The sequence below is a fragment of the Salvia miltiorrhiza genome, chromosome 3, assembly GCF_028751815.1.
Source record: "Salvia miltiorrhiza cultivar Shanhuang (shh) chromosome 3, IMPLAD_Smil_shh, whole genome shotgun sequence".
In the NCBI taxonomy this organism is placed as follows: Eukaryota; Viridiplantae; Streptophyta; class Magnoliopsida; order Lamiales; family Lamiaceae; genus Salvia; species Salvia miltiorrhiza.
Genome location: NC_080389.1, coordinates 46,879,774 through 46,895,678, shown reverse-complemented (window position 1 = coordinate 46,895,678; position 15,905 = coordinate 46,879,774). Strand labels below are relative to the sequence as shown.

The following is a 15,905-nucleotide window of genomic DNA, read 5'->3' as shown; positions in this document are numbered from 1 at the left end:
ATATTAATGTTTGGTGTACCTATATATATAATAGCAAAATTACTCGTATAACCCTAATAATGAAGAATGTTTACTATATTTGCCCTATGCCCTTTATACCCGATTGACCTTCTAAATCTCACACATCAATATAAATGTATCATTCAAATAACATCTAAATCAACAATCAATAATCAATATAACTAATAGATGACAAAAATAAAACCAAATTTTATAGAAAACTTAAGTCAGTTTTTCAATATAACTAAAGACCACTTATTTAGAACGTAACATAAAGAGTATATTTATTGTGTGCATGTGTTGGTCTAGTGGTAGGTGATTAATACTCAAGGCCTGAGGTGCTGAGTCCATCGTCATGCGATTTTAAATTTCATTATTTACTTATCTAATTTATAAAAAAAAGAGAGTATATATTTACGTTTAAAAACCTTCTCTAATGGAGTATTTATATTCCTCTATAGTAAGTACCCTTGATTCGAGATAAGACCTCCATCTTTTCGTCTTACATCAAAATCAAGCTACACTTTGATCTAAAGACTCTGTCTCTCTCTCTCGCGTGGAAACGAGTCAGCAATGTTAGTAGCACCAAAAGTTTCCACCTCCAAAGTCCAAATTAAACAAAAGGTTTCTTTCTCAAATATGGGAAGTCCACGAAAAGATAGCATCAGCATGCAGTTGTGTCAAAAAGGGGTGCGGAAATTTGATTTTCAAGGACCATTCCATTTAATTGAAATTAATGATTCACATTTGTCGAGTTTTAAGTGAAAATTGTTGTCTTAATCAAGAATATATTGTAGATGAGAATGTAATTAAGTTCAACACATGTCATTGCAAGAACGCCGATCTCACACCTCTCTATACACATGCATATATACATTATTTGGTTTATGTTTGTGGCTATAAATGCAACTCTAATCTCAACCATCCATTTGTTTTCTTCTTCGACTCTTTCGTGCTACGAGTTTTCCTACATTAACCAATGTGTCTTTTGATAAATAAAGCACTTTTAGGTGTATTAAATAAGTGGATGTTAAGAAAAGAAGGGCTTTCTGTGTTTGTGTGTATTTTTTTATTCTGGTAATACCTGAATTGATATCTATGGTATGATGGATGACATATCTCTGAGTTTAACTTTGTTGAGTCAAATAATTAATAGTAACAATCAAATATTTGCCACTCAAATCATTTCAGCATTGCAAATTCATATGACATTATCTATTGCATACATAGATGAATGTCATGTGGCAAGGGTTCAAAATTGTCCAATATTAGGGTATATATTTTTCTTAAATAATGACCCTAAATTTTAAACTTTTAATATTGCCACGTCAATCATTCACAAATGCAATAGAACATTCGAATTGAGCTCCAATTAATTACTAATTATTTTATGAGCTTCTTAATGTATTTCATTATTGCTCTCGATTTTTGATTGACTTAGATGATGAATGATGGTAAGATAAGACCAACTATCTTTTAATTATTAGGTACTCCATTCGTGCTAATTTCTAGTAAGTATCTAATTGAGAGTGACACGGATTTTAATAAAGTGGTTGACTATATTGTGAGTGGAATAAAAATCTCATATTTTATGTGAATGTTAAAATAATTAAAGTGGAGTAAGAGTCTTACCTACTTTTATTATAACTAAAAAATGAATACAAAAATGTGGGACATTCAAAAATGAAAATATGAATACTAAAAGTTGGGATGGATGGAGTAATAATTTATTCTTATAATATGACAGGGGTCCAACAAAAACTATCTTACACGAGATTAATCACTGTAATTGAATAAGGAATTTAAATTGCTAGCAGCGGATTTAATTTAATTTTTTTTAAATAAGCAGCGGAGTGTAATGTTAGATATATAAAGGAATAGTTGTGAATTCATAGTATATTTACATTTCCTTTGGTTTTAAATGATGAAAATTGGAGCTCAATCAAGTTAACGTTTGTGCGCCATGCTTTCCAACCTGGACTTGTGGACTTTAGACAAAGACATGTGTCTCAAAAGTGAAAGTGTTCTGATTGTAGTTTGAATATTTGATCAAATAATAAAGCCTTAGTTATAGGTATTACGTTTCAAGCATTTTAAAAATATATATTTGAGCTGTATACATAATTTAAATTCATTGAATGTATGGAGGAAGCAAAGCATGGATCTCCATGTATTTTTCCTCTACTTGATGATGATGAGTGTTTCACAAGAAAAAAATGAGAAAATTCCTCTTAAAATAATAGCCTCAAATTAAGGAAGTTCTCGAGATGGACAACTTTCTTAATGCTTTACTCAGTGCACTCTATCTATTGGAGCCCAAAAAAATAAAGGAAATATTATTTTTTTTCCATATTAAATAAGTGTTTTATTTTGAAAATAGTAGCCACAAACTAGTCAAATAGGAAAAATTTTCATTTATTTAATTTATTTTTAAAAATAATACTCCCTCCATTCCCAAAATAAGTTCCTCTTTGAGGACGGCACGAGTTTTAAGGAAAAGTGGTAAAGTGTATTGATAATGGAGAAAAATATGTTATAGTAATTAGTATTGAGGGTGGTGAAAATGTGCAAAAGTGTTATAATTAGTATTGGGAGTGGTGAAAAAGTGAAAAGTAAGAATAAATAAAGTATTATTAGTGGTGGGGTAGTTGTCCAAAAATGGAAAGAAAGAAAGAGGAACTTATTTGGGGGACGTCCCAAAAAGGAAAAAGATGAACTTATTTCAGGGATGGAGGGAGTATTCATTTTATTGTATTGTTTTATATTGTAGCTGTTTTAAAAAAAATTATAATTTTTTATTTTTGTTTATTTAAAAGAAAAAAACTTACAATTTTTTTTCAAAAAAATCTAAATGTAGACAATACAATACAATACAACAACTAAATCCTTTTTTAGTATTTTAAAAATAAATTAAATAAATCAATTTTTTTCATATTTGCCTAGTTTGTGGCTAGGTAGAATATGATTACATACATTTATTATTTTTAAAATAGTGTTGTTCTGATAAATGACTATATTTCAAACTTTTATGCAAAAATGACTACAATCTCATATTTATCCTGCTTTAGTTTTCCAATACTATCCTGACTTTGCATCCTTTTCATATTTCCCATAATAATTAAAGATAATACAATAAATCTATGTAATAATTAAAGATAATACAATAAATCTATGCAGCCACATTGTGGCCACCCACAAACTAGTATAATAAGATAAATCTTGATTTATTTAATTTATTTTTTAAAATAAAAATAGGATTTAGTTATTTTATTATATTCTCTACATTGTACTTATTTTTTTAAATTTATTTTGCATTTTTTATTTTTAATTTATTTTTTAATAAAAATAAAAAAGTTACCAAAAAATTGCAAAAAAATAACTACAATGCAGAGAATATGATAAAATAACTAAATCTTATTTTTATTTTAAAAAATAAGTTAAATAATTTAAATTATTTTTTATTTAAATAAATTATGGGTGGCCACAATGTGGCTGTTTAGCATTACTCTAGATAATATTAGATTTTAGTAGATTTTCTCACTTTCATGATAATGCGTTTTTCGATGATTGTAAATATTTATTCAGGGACGTAAGGAGTATTTCACTATGCGCTGTCAAATTTTGTTAGGTTTTTTTGAGGGAAAAACACTAGTTTACCCAAATTTATACTAATGTGACTTTTTTTCAAATATTGCAATAATAAAAAGAATTTTATTTATTTATTTTATTTTTTCACAATACCGCCACTAATTGAAAAAATATAAAATCTGACCAATTTTTAATATTTTAGGACTATTTTGCCCTTAATTAGGGTGAATCGGATTCGAGTTTGTGCGCAGATTAGACACACATATGGTACTATTAGTGTCAAAAGTACCAACAGAAAAAAAAAATTAAAAAAATGGTACACTTGACACTATTAATGCCAATAGTGTCATACACGAATGGTACTAGTAACCATATTAGTGACAATAGTGTCATATACTTGTGCTGATACATTGTCTTGTCTTATATAAATGAGTACAATTATATGATCATTTTGTACACTTCCCCGTAGGGTTTAAATTTTCCATTTAGGGTGTTGCACAAATGGTAATTATGGTCATATTAGTGCCATATACTCTCTCTTATGGGCACTAATACCATTCGTGCATGGTATTATTGGCATTAATAGTGCCAAAAGTACCAATTTTCTTAGTTTTTTTTCTTTTTTTTTTCGGTTGGTATTTTTAGCACTAATAGTGTCATATGTGCCTAACCCGCAAGCAAACCCGAATCCGATCCGTCCTAATTTAGGGCAAAGCAGTCTTAAAACGTAAAAAATGATCAGATTTTGTGTTTTTCCAATTAGTGGTCAAATATTGTGTTTCCTTCTTCAAAATGGTTGTTTCAAACAATTTTCAATTGGAAATTAATTACAACTATTTTTCTATTTTAGTGATGAGGTGAGTATTTCGTTTATTCAATTGATTTCAGCTATTTTTACAAACTGAATTAACTAAATTTTCAAGATTTTGATATGCAAAAGTAAAACTAATAATTAATTCTCATACCAAACTTTAGATTTCCCTTTCAAACCGAATGGAAAACCGGTTTTCCAGTCCGTTTCTCCGGTTTTTCGCTCAGCCCTAACCAAACTTCCCAAAGGTTCCATCAGGAAACATGATTTACAAATTAGAAATGGCTGTGATTTCTGAGATAAATTTCTGCAACTGCCGCATGCACTGCTGCTCCGATGGGAAGGACGTCTTCGTCGAGGAAGAAATATGGCGAATGAGGAGAGTGCACGGCCCCTATCGCCTCGTTCCTGATCCCAATATTAAATATTTCTCCCGGGATTACCTCCTGATAGAAGGCAAAGTCCTCACCAGCCATCACCTTCTTCCCCTTCTTCACATTCTCCGCTCCCAGAAGGAGGCTCCCGACCCTCTCTACGTGCTCATGTAGTCCTTCGTCGTTGAAACAAGCTGGATACGGAGGGAACTTCTCTTCTTTCATGTCCACATGCGCTGTACATCTCAGTATACCAGCCTGTCCTTCAATAACCTATAACAAGCCTGGCTGCATAAGTAGTGTTATTTTGAACTAGAATCTAACATTTGATTACTTATGAGTTTAAGTCATTAATAAGGGCCTGATTTATGATAGTTTACATACATTTTTGTTCGTTTTGGTGTTCTATGATCCTTCAAAAATGCGAGGGGTAAAACGAGAAGTCGAGAAAAGAGCAGCAGCATACATCATAAATAATGATTCCTTTCAATCTAAATCAAGTGGCACACAACAGGTTAACTGATTTACATATTAATGAATCACTAGGGGGGTGTGTGTGTGTGTGTGCGTGTCTACACATACTCCGAATCAAGCATATTCGTTATAGACGATTAGATAACACAAGATTTGATTGACTGCAATGATTCTATATATTCAATAACCAACTTCTGTTTGAGATGATAAATCAGAGAATTGGGGGTACCTCTTTAACCCTCTGTTGGAGTCGGTGCAAGCCTTTGGTCGTAAGACTTCTGAGCGTACCCCCTAGTTCGACAGAGCTGGGAATGACATTTAATGCAGTCCCTGCTCGAACATACGTAATAGAAAGCACCTGCAAGTTTCACACCCAAATTTTAGTACGCTTGGTCTAAAGTGGAGGCTTTGTGTAAAATCCCCACCAAATAAATTGGCAATGCAAGGAATGAGCAGCGAAAATAGTCCTACTGCGACGTACTTGACTATGAAGGGGATCTACTTCTCTTGAGATGAGCTGTTGCAGTGCCAATATAGTATATGATGCAGCAACTACTGGATCGATGCTATGATGGGGTGCTGCACCGTGCCCGCCTTTTCCAACTATCTTCGCTTCGAAGAAGCTCACTGCAGCCAGAATTGGTCCTGGAACACTTGATATACTTCCTGTTGGGTTTGTAAAATCGACGTGCATACCAAATATCGCCTCTGCACCACCAAGAGCGCCTTCTTTTATCATATGGGAGGCGCCAGCGCCTCCCTCCTCACCAGGTTGAAATAGAAGCCTTACTGTTCCCTTAAACATCCAATGCAAGGCAAACACAAAAGAGAGATAAAATTAATGCTTCTAAATGGTAAAAAAAATGAAAAACGAGTATTGGTTTAAGCAATCATTAGCAGAGCAAAAATGCCTTCTATTCTTTACCCATTATTTCAACTTTGACTTTTACCCTTATGTTGCAACCTCACTTACCACCAACTAAGTTTTACAAATGCATGTTTGCTCTATGATCCAACATAATATTCTTATCTAAGACAACATTAGGCAGAAACCTTGAAGATTTCCAGAAAAAACATAAATCAATACAACCTAGGAGAAGAACTTGGATGAAGCATAAAACAGCAACCACTCTGATCAAATTCATCAAGAAAATCGACAAGAATTATTGCAATTAAATACAACCTTAAGCTTGTGTTTCCTTCGATGAAGCAACTTGGCAGCCCCAAGGAGCATAGTAGTATGAGCATCATGCCCACATCCATGCATCAAACCATCCAATTTGCTCTTGTGATCCCACTCCACTAGTTCCTATTCACACACGCACACACAAAATCCAATCAAAATAACAGCAAAAACATATACTGATGCAAAGGTAAAGCAATCATACCGAAAATAATAGATATATATGACATCACAAAGTAAAGCAATTATGAATCCATTCTACGATACCTAAACAAGAAATTTAACAAAAAAAAAAAAAAATCAAAGTTTCATTCACCACTAATTTCTCAATAAGTATTATGCAGAAATATATAAATCCCAAATCTCAAAACACTAACTTGGAGAGGGAGAGCATCCATATCAGCACGTAGAGCAACAACGGGGCGGGAACCCGACCCGATTTGAGCGACCAAGCCCGTTTTGGCAAATGGGTACTCATAAAAAATTCCGAGTTCATCGAGTTTGCTGCGAATTAAGGCACTAGTGTTGAATTCTTGAAATGCGAGCTCTGGGTTTTCGTGAATTTTCCTTCTAATTGAGACTAACCAATCTTTTTCCTGCTGGGCTGAGCTAAGAATCTCCTTTGCATATTCTTGATCAAAATTTGTTGATTCCGTTCGATAATTAGCTAAGTAAGTGAGCAGGAGTAGCAAAAAAGTTGAAAACTTGGAGTTTCGAAACATGATTTTCTTCGTCTAAAGACTAAGAGCAGGGAGAAGAATCCGGTTTTTTTTCACCGCATGATTGATTGATTGGAGAAGAATCCGTCTATAGACTAAGAGCAGGGATTTTTTTTTTTTTTTTTCTTTTTCGAACAAATAGTGTGTTCTTTTCTACTTTACATCCGTCATATTTTAATATATTCGTTTTGTTTTTTTAGGACGTTTTATTAGAATAAATTCTTTTTTTATTTTAAATTAAAAATATATATTTGATTAATATAAACACACCACTTTTCTTTTAAAAAATAAATTTTTAATCTATGTGTCCAAAAAGAGTGAGACTAACATAATAGGATGAAGGGGGTATTTTTTTGTTTGAGAGATTTTCTCGTCTTTTCTATTAAGATAAGTGAATAGGTGGTTAGCCTTTAATCCATGCTATATCAAAAAGTCATGATTTTAATTTTAAATTAATTTTAAAATTAAGTTGTAATTTAATAATTATAATAAAATTAAAAATTTATTTATAAATTATATTTTTCTTTTATTTATTTTTATTTTTTGTTTTATTTCTTTCTAAAATTGTAAAATTTGGTTAATTATAAAATGGTACTCCATGCATATCAAATTAAAGATCACAATAAGAGATTTAATTTGATATTTTATGTATATATTTAATTTAAAATATAAAAGTTACTATATATTTATTAAAAGTTTTTTAAAAAACATCTCTCTCATCTTTTTTTAAATAAATCTATTTTTCAATTCTTTTTCATTTTCATTTTTTAACTTTTTTTTTTTACCTTTACATAATACTATCAATTTTTATTATTTTGAATTTTTTTCTATTTTTTTATTTTTTCAATATTCAACTCAAATATATTCAGTTAAAATCATTTTGTATATTATATCTATAAATATGATAATTGAGTTGGTATCAATTTTATATAAATATAGAAATATAAAAATATTTTTCGTGTATTATACGGGATACAAATGCTAGTTAATAATAATGGTTAATATTTTATAGTCTAATTTATTTTAAAACGACATATAAATATTATTTCGTCGTGTGTGAACTATCTTGTATCAAGATTTGATAAATAGTATATACATAAACATAATCATCATGTAACTATTAAAATGTGTGAAACTTATCATGAGCTCTCCCTTCAATCATCAAGCTTCAAGAGAATTTTGATCCGGTGATCAATTTTGAATGATCTAGAAATCAGTCTTTGTTTGATCACATTCATAAAAAGCTAAATGTGTCCCGACTTGAATGAAATGAAGTTTTATTAGGAGCACCACAAAGAAAAAACGAGGAGGATAGAGGAGGAAAATCCAAGGAACCCTTAACCTTAAGAGCATAAGTCCAAATAAAGGGGTCATGCCTCATTATTTTTGTTTTTTTAATAAAAATTCAAAGGAGAAAACATTAACAAGAAAAAAAGTATCTATCTAAACCAAAAATCCACAACGATCACAAAAAAATAAAGATATTTTTTGAACTTCGGGCTAACCATCACCCGAAAAATATCAACAAAAGACTCGAACAAAACGCCACGCCAAAAGTAAAAGTGGAGGTAGAGTTTCGGACTAACCATCACCTCATCTCCAATTATTACTTTGGCCTAGCACCACAACCTGCTACAGCCGTGAACAAGCCGAAAGGGGCAAGAAAAGAAAAAAAACACAAAACAACCAAGACGAACACCCGACAATGCGAGATCCAAGGTTCAACGTACCGAACCTTGTAAAGAATCTGCTGAGCCGCCCAACTTTCATTGAATTTTTTTCTGAGATGTGGTTGCGAATTAAATTTCTTTGCAATTTGTTAGGAACAAAAACGATATTCACAATTGTAGAATCAAAAAATATACTAATATTAATATTTTAATAAAAACAAACACAATAAAAACAAAGGGGTGGTGGCGCAGTTGGCTAGCGCGTAGGTCTCATAGCTTCTGAGTAATCCTGAGGTCGAGAGTTCGAGCCTCTCTCACCCCATATAACTTTTTTTCAATCTTTATTTAAAGGTTCAAATTCTGCCACCTAATTACTTTATTATTTTATTCTCCTATTAATCCACTCATCAATTAATAAAAGTAAAGGTTCAAATTCTTCCACCTAATTACCAAATTCTGCCACCTAATTACTTTATTATTTTATTCCCCTATTAATTCACTCATCAATTAATAAAAGTAAAGGTTCAAATTATGCCACCTAATTACTTTATTATTTTATTCCCCTATTAATCCACTCATCAATTAATAAAAGTATCTTTATATTTTCGAAGTATCGTCTCTTTTTTTCTATATTTTATTATTTTATTCCCCTATTAATCCACTCATCCCCTATTAATCCACTCATTAATTAATAAAAGTATCTTTATATTTTCGAAGTATCGTCTCTTTTTTCTATATTTTTTTTACAGGCAACCACCCCATCCACTAGGCCATTCCAAGGAGACATTTTTTTAAGGGTTAATAGCAAAAAAATACACGAAGTTTGTCCGAATTTGCAAATTGCACATGACCTTCAAAATTGGCCTCAGAATACATGATCTTTTGATTTTATCTTGATTTGCACATGCGTTGACCATAACTTTAAGCCTAGTTGACGTGGCTGTCGGAAATTGCAGACGTGGATTAACCGTCGAGCAAGTAATACGACGTCGTTTCTTGAGTGAGTATAATTTTATTTTTTTTAAAAAAGAGGAAAATCTCGGTCTTCTTCTCCGTCTTTTCCAGACGTCGAGCACGACCGCCGTCTTTTCCAGACGCCGAGCACCACCGCCACCGCTGAGCACAGCGCGGTCTTCTTCTCCGTCACAGGCCATCGCTCGCTTTCTTTCCGCTGCCTCACCGTCGTCCTCCATCCTCCATCGCTCGCCTTTTCTTCGCTCATATGAATGTCGCCTCACCGCCATCTTCCATCTCCGCCCCTTTCCCTGAATCTCCATCCTCCATCCGCCACCATTCTCCATCTTCGCCGCACCGCACAGCGCGGCCTCGTCTCCAGCCGCCGCCTTCCACCAGCCACAATACAAACACCACACCACGACACAAACACCACACAACGCGACGACACGACACAAGCACTACACCATGCCACGAATTTCAGTAGTGAAGAGCCGACAATCCCCAATTTTGCAGAACCCCCAAATCCACAAATTCCCCACAATCCTCCTCCGCCTCCAACCTTCCAAAATCGAAGTCGAGCCGGATGAAATCGAAGGAGTGGTGAGGGAAAATCGGAGTCAAATGGGAAGAAATCCCCAGATCTGAAGCCACAATCCTCCTCTGCCTCCAACCTCCCAAAATCGGAGTCGAGCCGGATGAAATCGAAGGAGTGATGAGGAAAAATCGGAGTCAAATGGGAAGAAATCCCCAGATCTGAAGCCACAATCCTTCTCCCCATGCGCGTGGAGTTCATCAGCTTCGTCACCGGCGAGGCCTCCGACAAGTGCCACCAGGAGAAGCGGAAGACGTCCGCCGCGCCAGATGCTGGAGAAGAAGAGGACTAATTAGGCGATTCTCTCTCTCTCTCTCTCTCTCTCTCTTATGCCACATGTATAAAAAAATTACATTATTTTTAATTTTTATGCCACGCGTATTGCCACAGCATTAAAAATGCCACGCGTATTGCCACGTCGTTGCCGGTCAACTTTAATTATAGCCGGAATTCTCGCCGTCTGCAAATCACGATAAAATCAAAAGGTCATGTATTCTGAGGCCAATTTTGAAGGTCATGTGCAATTTGCAAATTCGGGCAAACTTCGTGTATTTTTTGGCTATTAACCCCTTTTTTTAATAAAACTGGTATCGTTCTCTCTTATATGTTGGAATATGACAAATTTTGCATTTGGCGTTTGCTTATGCAGTGAGTTGGAGATTGGGCGTGTTCACTGATTCATGTGTTGGAGGAGGAAGAAATCGAAATTATGTAGTATGTCCGACATCTTAGATGAATTTCCCCTCTTGCCCTTCCAATATTGCACACTTCGCTTTGCATTGCTAATATAATTACTTGGCTTCTCTTCAGAAATGATCCTCATTTCTTGAGGTGCAATTACATTTTTTATGCATCTTATTTATACACATTTGGCATGCATATTGGATTATATCAATCTATACTATATTAAAAAGGGAGTTTTCAATTTCAAATTAATTTCAAATCAATTTTAAAATTAAGAGGTAATTTTATAGTTAGAATAAAATTGAATGTTTATTTATAAGTTATGCATCTTTTTTTTTCTTCAACTTCTTATTTTTCGATTTTATTTCTTTTTTAAAATTGTTAAATTCGACAAAGTATAAAATATTTGATATGCATATCAAATTAAAGATCATGACAAGAGCTTTAATTTGATATGTCATGTAAATATTGAATTTAAAATATAAAAATTATATTTATTTAAAGATTAAAACTTAAGAAAATTCTCTCTCCTCACTCCTCTTTTTTTTTGAATAAATCTATTTTTTTCAATTATCTTTTAATTTCTATTGTTTTCTTTTTACACAATATCATTTTTTATTAATATGAATTATCCTTCATTATTTTTATACAATAATCAAATGATAATCAATTTTATATATAATAAAATATAAAAATATTTTTCATGCGCAAATGCTAGTCTTGATGTAAAAATGGGAAGATCCCAATTGGAATAATGTTGAAATTTCCATTTACAAAATTTACTTTTTACAAAAATCCTATGTCAGAGAACCAGAGTTCACATCAAACTGAGACAGAAGAATGTAGCCTCCATCATCCAAGAAAACATCTACAAGGAAAGCAGCATAAACACCTAGCAATCACAAAAAAACAACTGTATCCTGTAAATATCTATAAGAGTCACTACACAAATAAATAGGGCAAAAAAAGTAATCCCAGATTCTTGATATATGTTACAGAAACGATCACATAATGCTAAGCAATATACAAATCCATAGCATCCAGGCATAACATTTAGCTTTAAAACGACAAAATATCAGGCGCCGGTGTTAACCTATTGAACTAAAAATATATATAAGCACTCAAGTCCTATACAAAAAAGGGTTGATTACTTTCTAGTTAGTTTCATGTAGGAGGTTGAATATGCCCACACAGCAATAAGCATGACTATGAGACTCATGGCCATGAGTACCTTAGGCATGTATCTCAATGAAGAAACTGAAAGTGCACAACCGGAGCGCTGTGAAAGAGTGTCTTCAGATTTACTATATGGTGATTCGGCTTTAACCTCCGGGTATGTGGTTGTATCATTTGAGTTTCCATCGCAATTTGCATCAACAGAAGTTGAAGCCCCCGATTCATGAGCGGAGACACTAGCAGCCTTCTCATCATCCTGTAGTAACCAACGCTATGAAGGTTAGAAAACCAAAACTAAAGAAAGGTATTGATTGGAACAAAGGATTAGAGGAACATCTCACCTGGGCTGTGTCGCTTTCTTGCTCTATTTTAGAGTTAGTTTGCTCGTTAGGAAGGCCACATTGAACAGGTCCAACTTGTAATTTCATCTGCAGACGAAGTCTTCTTGGAGCAGTTCCATGTAATGCAGTGTTCTGCACAGTACTTTGATTAGGAATCTGGCGTTTCCTTATCACAATGCCAGTTCCGGAAGTTGTGTCTTCGACTGCAGGGCTATAGAGACCAGTGTTTTCAACATTTGACATGTGTCCGATGTAATTGCCAGAAGAGTCAGTTGTGAAATCATTTGGGAATTCAAAGAAGTTAGTTGCGTAAACCAAGTTCCCTTGGTCTAAACTGCTGCTAACATAAGAACTGTGGCCATCTTGATCAACGGCTGGCATTTCAGAAGAAACTTCACTCTGGAATGGAGACTCTTGCTTGATATTGTCCTCAAACGACTCAACTGGTAGCATAAACAGATCACCCTAGAGTAGAGATAATATTTGCAATCAGGTTTCTGGCAGGAAAGCAAATCCTATTACTTGTAGTCTAATTACTCGCTAACACAATGAAAGCAACATAAAAGCTTGCTTACCTGTCTCTGAGACACCTCTCCCTCCGATTCACTACATGAGTTGCTATCTTTTTCCAACCTGCTAATCTGCCCCTCAGGATCAACAAAAACAGAGTTCAAGAACTTTTCAATATCGTCAGCAGGATTGGTTCCATATTGGAATGGGATAGTTTGTTGATTATCACTGATATCATCATTAAAGTTTCCATAGAAGTACGGGTTTCCAAGCTCTGACTGCATCTGGGAATGCAATGGAGAAAACATTTTCCCATCTGTTGTCTGTTGCTCAGGGTAGCAAAATTCATTCAATAATTTCTCCAGCTCAGGGTTAGGCTGAGACAAGGAATTCAAGAACAAAAAGAAAGTTAGTTAAATACATTAGAACTGATGAAATTGTCAGGAAGCTGAGAGGACAATTATTTCACTCACAGGAATAGATTTAATGTCTAATACATTGTCCTCCATCTCATCAGCAATGCCGCTGTTGCTATGCCAATCAAGAGGTATTGGAGTGCTGTCTGCAGCTTTCTGAGTACTTAAAGTCTGATGGCTTTCGACACTAGAAGGTCGTGGTTCAACCATGCCACCTAAACTTGGACTAACTGGTTCTGATTGTTCATCTTCAACAGATCGAACTTCCGGAGGAGAAGCAATTATCTCTTCAACTTCATTGATGTTTGAAGATGCAGTGATATCATCTTGTTTCAGCTCAGCCTTTCTAAACAAACGGCAGAGTACATAGGCGCCCTAGCAAGAGAAATCACAACATCAGCAATTAAAAGAAAAAGGAGGAAATCAATGCATACAGTCACATTACTTGTGCAATACCACATATGCAACATACTCAATCAAATTAATGTCATAATACAGTTATATCCCTAGGCAAATCATAGTTAAGTGAAGGGGCTTCTTCGCATGTTCTTAAATTCCTTGTAGAATGGAACAACACTATACAACTAAAGCAGCTGACTTTCAAAATCAGTCAACAATCAATCTAGGAAATCTTCTAGACATATTTCTTTAGAGTCGAAACATGTGTATCTTTCAAACAGTTAACCAAGAACAGGAAAGAAAAGATGTTACTATAAGATATCCACAAACTAAACACGACAACTGAAAATATTGCTAACAGTCATAGAGAAAAACTATAGGGCATAAAATGAAGTCCTAACCTGACCAGGGTGGGTGCCATCCAGAGACTTATCAGTAGCACGATACTCGTGAATCACCCAGTTAGTCCTCTTTCCATCGGGTGCACGACCCATGTAGAAAACCAAAGTCTTCTTCATCCCGATCTTTACTCCCTTTCGGGTAGTTATATTCCTATCCTTACCAGTTGCCTTCCAGTAACCTTTCTCTGTAGCCCGGTTCAATCTCTGACCATTTTGGTATTTACGATCCTTAGGGCAGAAGAAGAACCACTCATTGTCAGTAGACTCTACCACAGATAAATCTGCAAGACGAAGAAACAAAATTTATGAACATCTCCAAGTTCAAAGACAAGTGTAGGCAACAGCCACTTATAATAGTAAACATCATCAGTAAACCATTCCCGGGTAATTACACATGAACAAACACTTCAAATTCATGAACCCGGGATGAATTAATCAATGTAATACATGAACAACCGGATTGAATTAATGTTGTCGTTCATGTGTTACATTGATTTGTTCATAGGTTCATGAATTTTGGGTGTCTCTCTCATAACCTATAAATCAGATAATTACTCAAGAAGTCTAATTTCCAGTAAAATCCTATCAATTACTACAAGGTACTGCATACATAACAGACAAGACATACCTCGTTAACTTTAAAGCAAAAAACTGTCCAAATTAAACGCGTTCGACAAACCCTAATCGAGCTCAGATCCACATAACCTTACCCACCCACAATCCTATTTTAACAAGCCAACAAAAAATCAACGCACAGTATCAAAGACCCGGACATAAAATTTACCCTTTCCAACAGCAACAGCAAAAATAAAGCAAAACCCCTTCAACAAAACTCGAAAAAATTAGAACACACTTACCAGGTAAATCCCAGGGCTCCCATTTACAAACATCAATTTCACGAATAACACTGACTTCCTTATCCCGCCTATTGATTTTGAGCCTCAAGTAGTGATCGATCAGCTCCTCGTCCGTCGGCCGGAATCTATATCCCACCGGTAAAGCCTTAACCGGAAGCACAGCCATTGACAGTAAACACTTTTGCTTTTTGGAAAAATAAAGGGTAAAAACAGAGAAGCGTGTTAAAGGTGAAGTAAATTTATAAGAGAAGAAGCTCTAACAAAAGAGGATGAGATTCAGGGAAAATTCAGTGGGGTTCGAGCTGAGGATCCGAGATTTTTTTAGAGAGAGAGAGAGAAGAAGAAAAGGAAAGAAATATAGTGAGAGAGAGTAGAGGAGGAATTTTCTGAGAAAGAGCAGTAGATGAGTGAGCGCGTTCAAATTCAGCGTATATACCGTGTGGTTACTGAAATGACCAATTTAGCCCTACCAAAACCAGAAGAGGTAAAAACCGCATTCTCATTTTCAAGAATAAGATATATTCTACTCAAAAAAAGAAAAGAGCAGATATATATGCATTATGAATTTATGATTTCTATTTAATTGTTATGCCCAGTTTTAGAAAGGATCAATCATCGCGGATAACATAATTTTTGCTTTTATTTTTCACTCGTTACATAACTTTCAAAATATTAACATCACTATAAAAATTTTATGATTATAATAATATTCTTAAATTTTTTGAGAGGTAATTAATACCATATCATTTCAAC

General features: G+C 34.1%; 2 protein-coding genes and 1 non-coding gene across 4 annotated transcripts; 1 reads left to right on the top strand and 2 right to left on the bottom strand.

The window, feature by feature from the left end:
* Positions 1 to 4,528: 4,528 nt before the first annotated feature.
* Positions 4,529 to 7,325, bottom strand: LOC131016157 (IAA-amino acid hydrolase ILR1-like 5). The gene is made up of 5 exons (XM_057944771.1): positions 6,808 to 7,325; positions 6,431 to 6,556; positions 5,729 to 6,043; positions 5,477 to 5,605; positions 4,529 to 5,046 (listed from the first exon to the last, which is right to left on the bottom strand). The coding sequence occupies exons 1-5, from the start codon at positions 7,150 to 7,152 to the stop codon at positions 4,675 to 4,677; spliced, it is 1,287 nt and encodes a 428-aa protein (XP_057800754.1). The 5' UTR covers positions 7,153 to 7,325; the 3' UTR covers positions 4,529 to 4,674.
* A 1,731-nt stretch (positions 7,326 to 9,056) lies between these two features.
* TRNAM-CAU (transfer RNA methionine (anticodon CAU)) lies at positions 9,057 to 9,141 on the top strand. Its single transcript is given in 2 exon segments — positions 9,057 to 9,094; positions 9,106 to 9,141. It is a non-coding gene; the product is annotated as a tRNA-Met (tRNA).
* A 2,631-nt stretch (positions 9,142 to 11,772) lies between these two features.
* On the bottom strand, positions 11,773 to 15,566 carry LOC131016156 (NAC domain-containing protein 91). Of its 2 annotated transcripts, XM_057944769.1 has the most exons (7): positions 15,153 to 15,552; positions 14,296 to 14,576; positions 13,553 to 13,870; positions 13,145 to 13,456; positions 12,570 to 13,034; positions 12,284 to 12,484; positions 11,773 to 11,944 (listed from the first exon to the last, which is right to left on the bottom strand). In XM_057944769.1, the coding sequence occupies exons 1-7, from the start codon at positions 15,316 to 15,318 to the stop codon at positions 11,921 to 11,923; spliced, it is 1,767 nt and encodes a 588-aa protein (XP_057800752.1). In that variant the 5' UTR covers positions 15,319 to 15,552; the 3' UTR covers positions 11,773 to 11,920. The 2 variants fall into 2 exon arrangements, with proteins under 2 accessions (XP_057800752.1, XP_057800751.1); XM_057944768.1 differs by lacking the exon at positions 11,773 to 11,944 and having other exon boundaries at positions 12,008 to 12,484; positions 15,153 to 15,566.
* Positions 15,567 to 15,905: the final 339 nt, after the last annotated feature.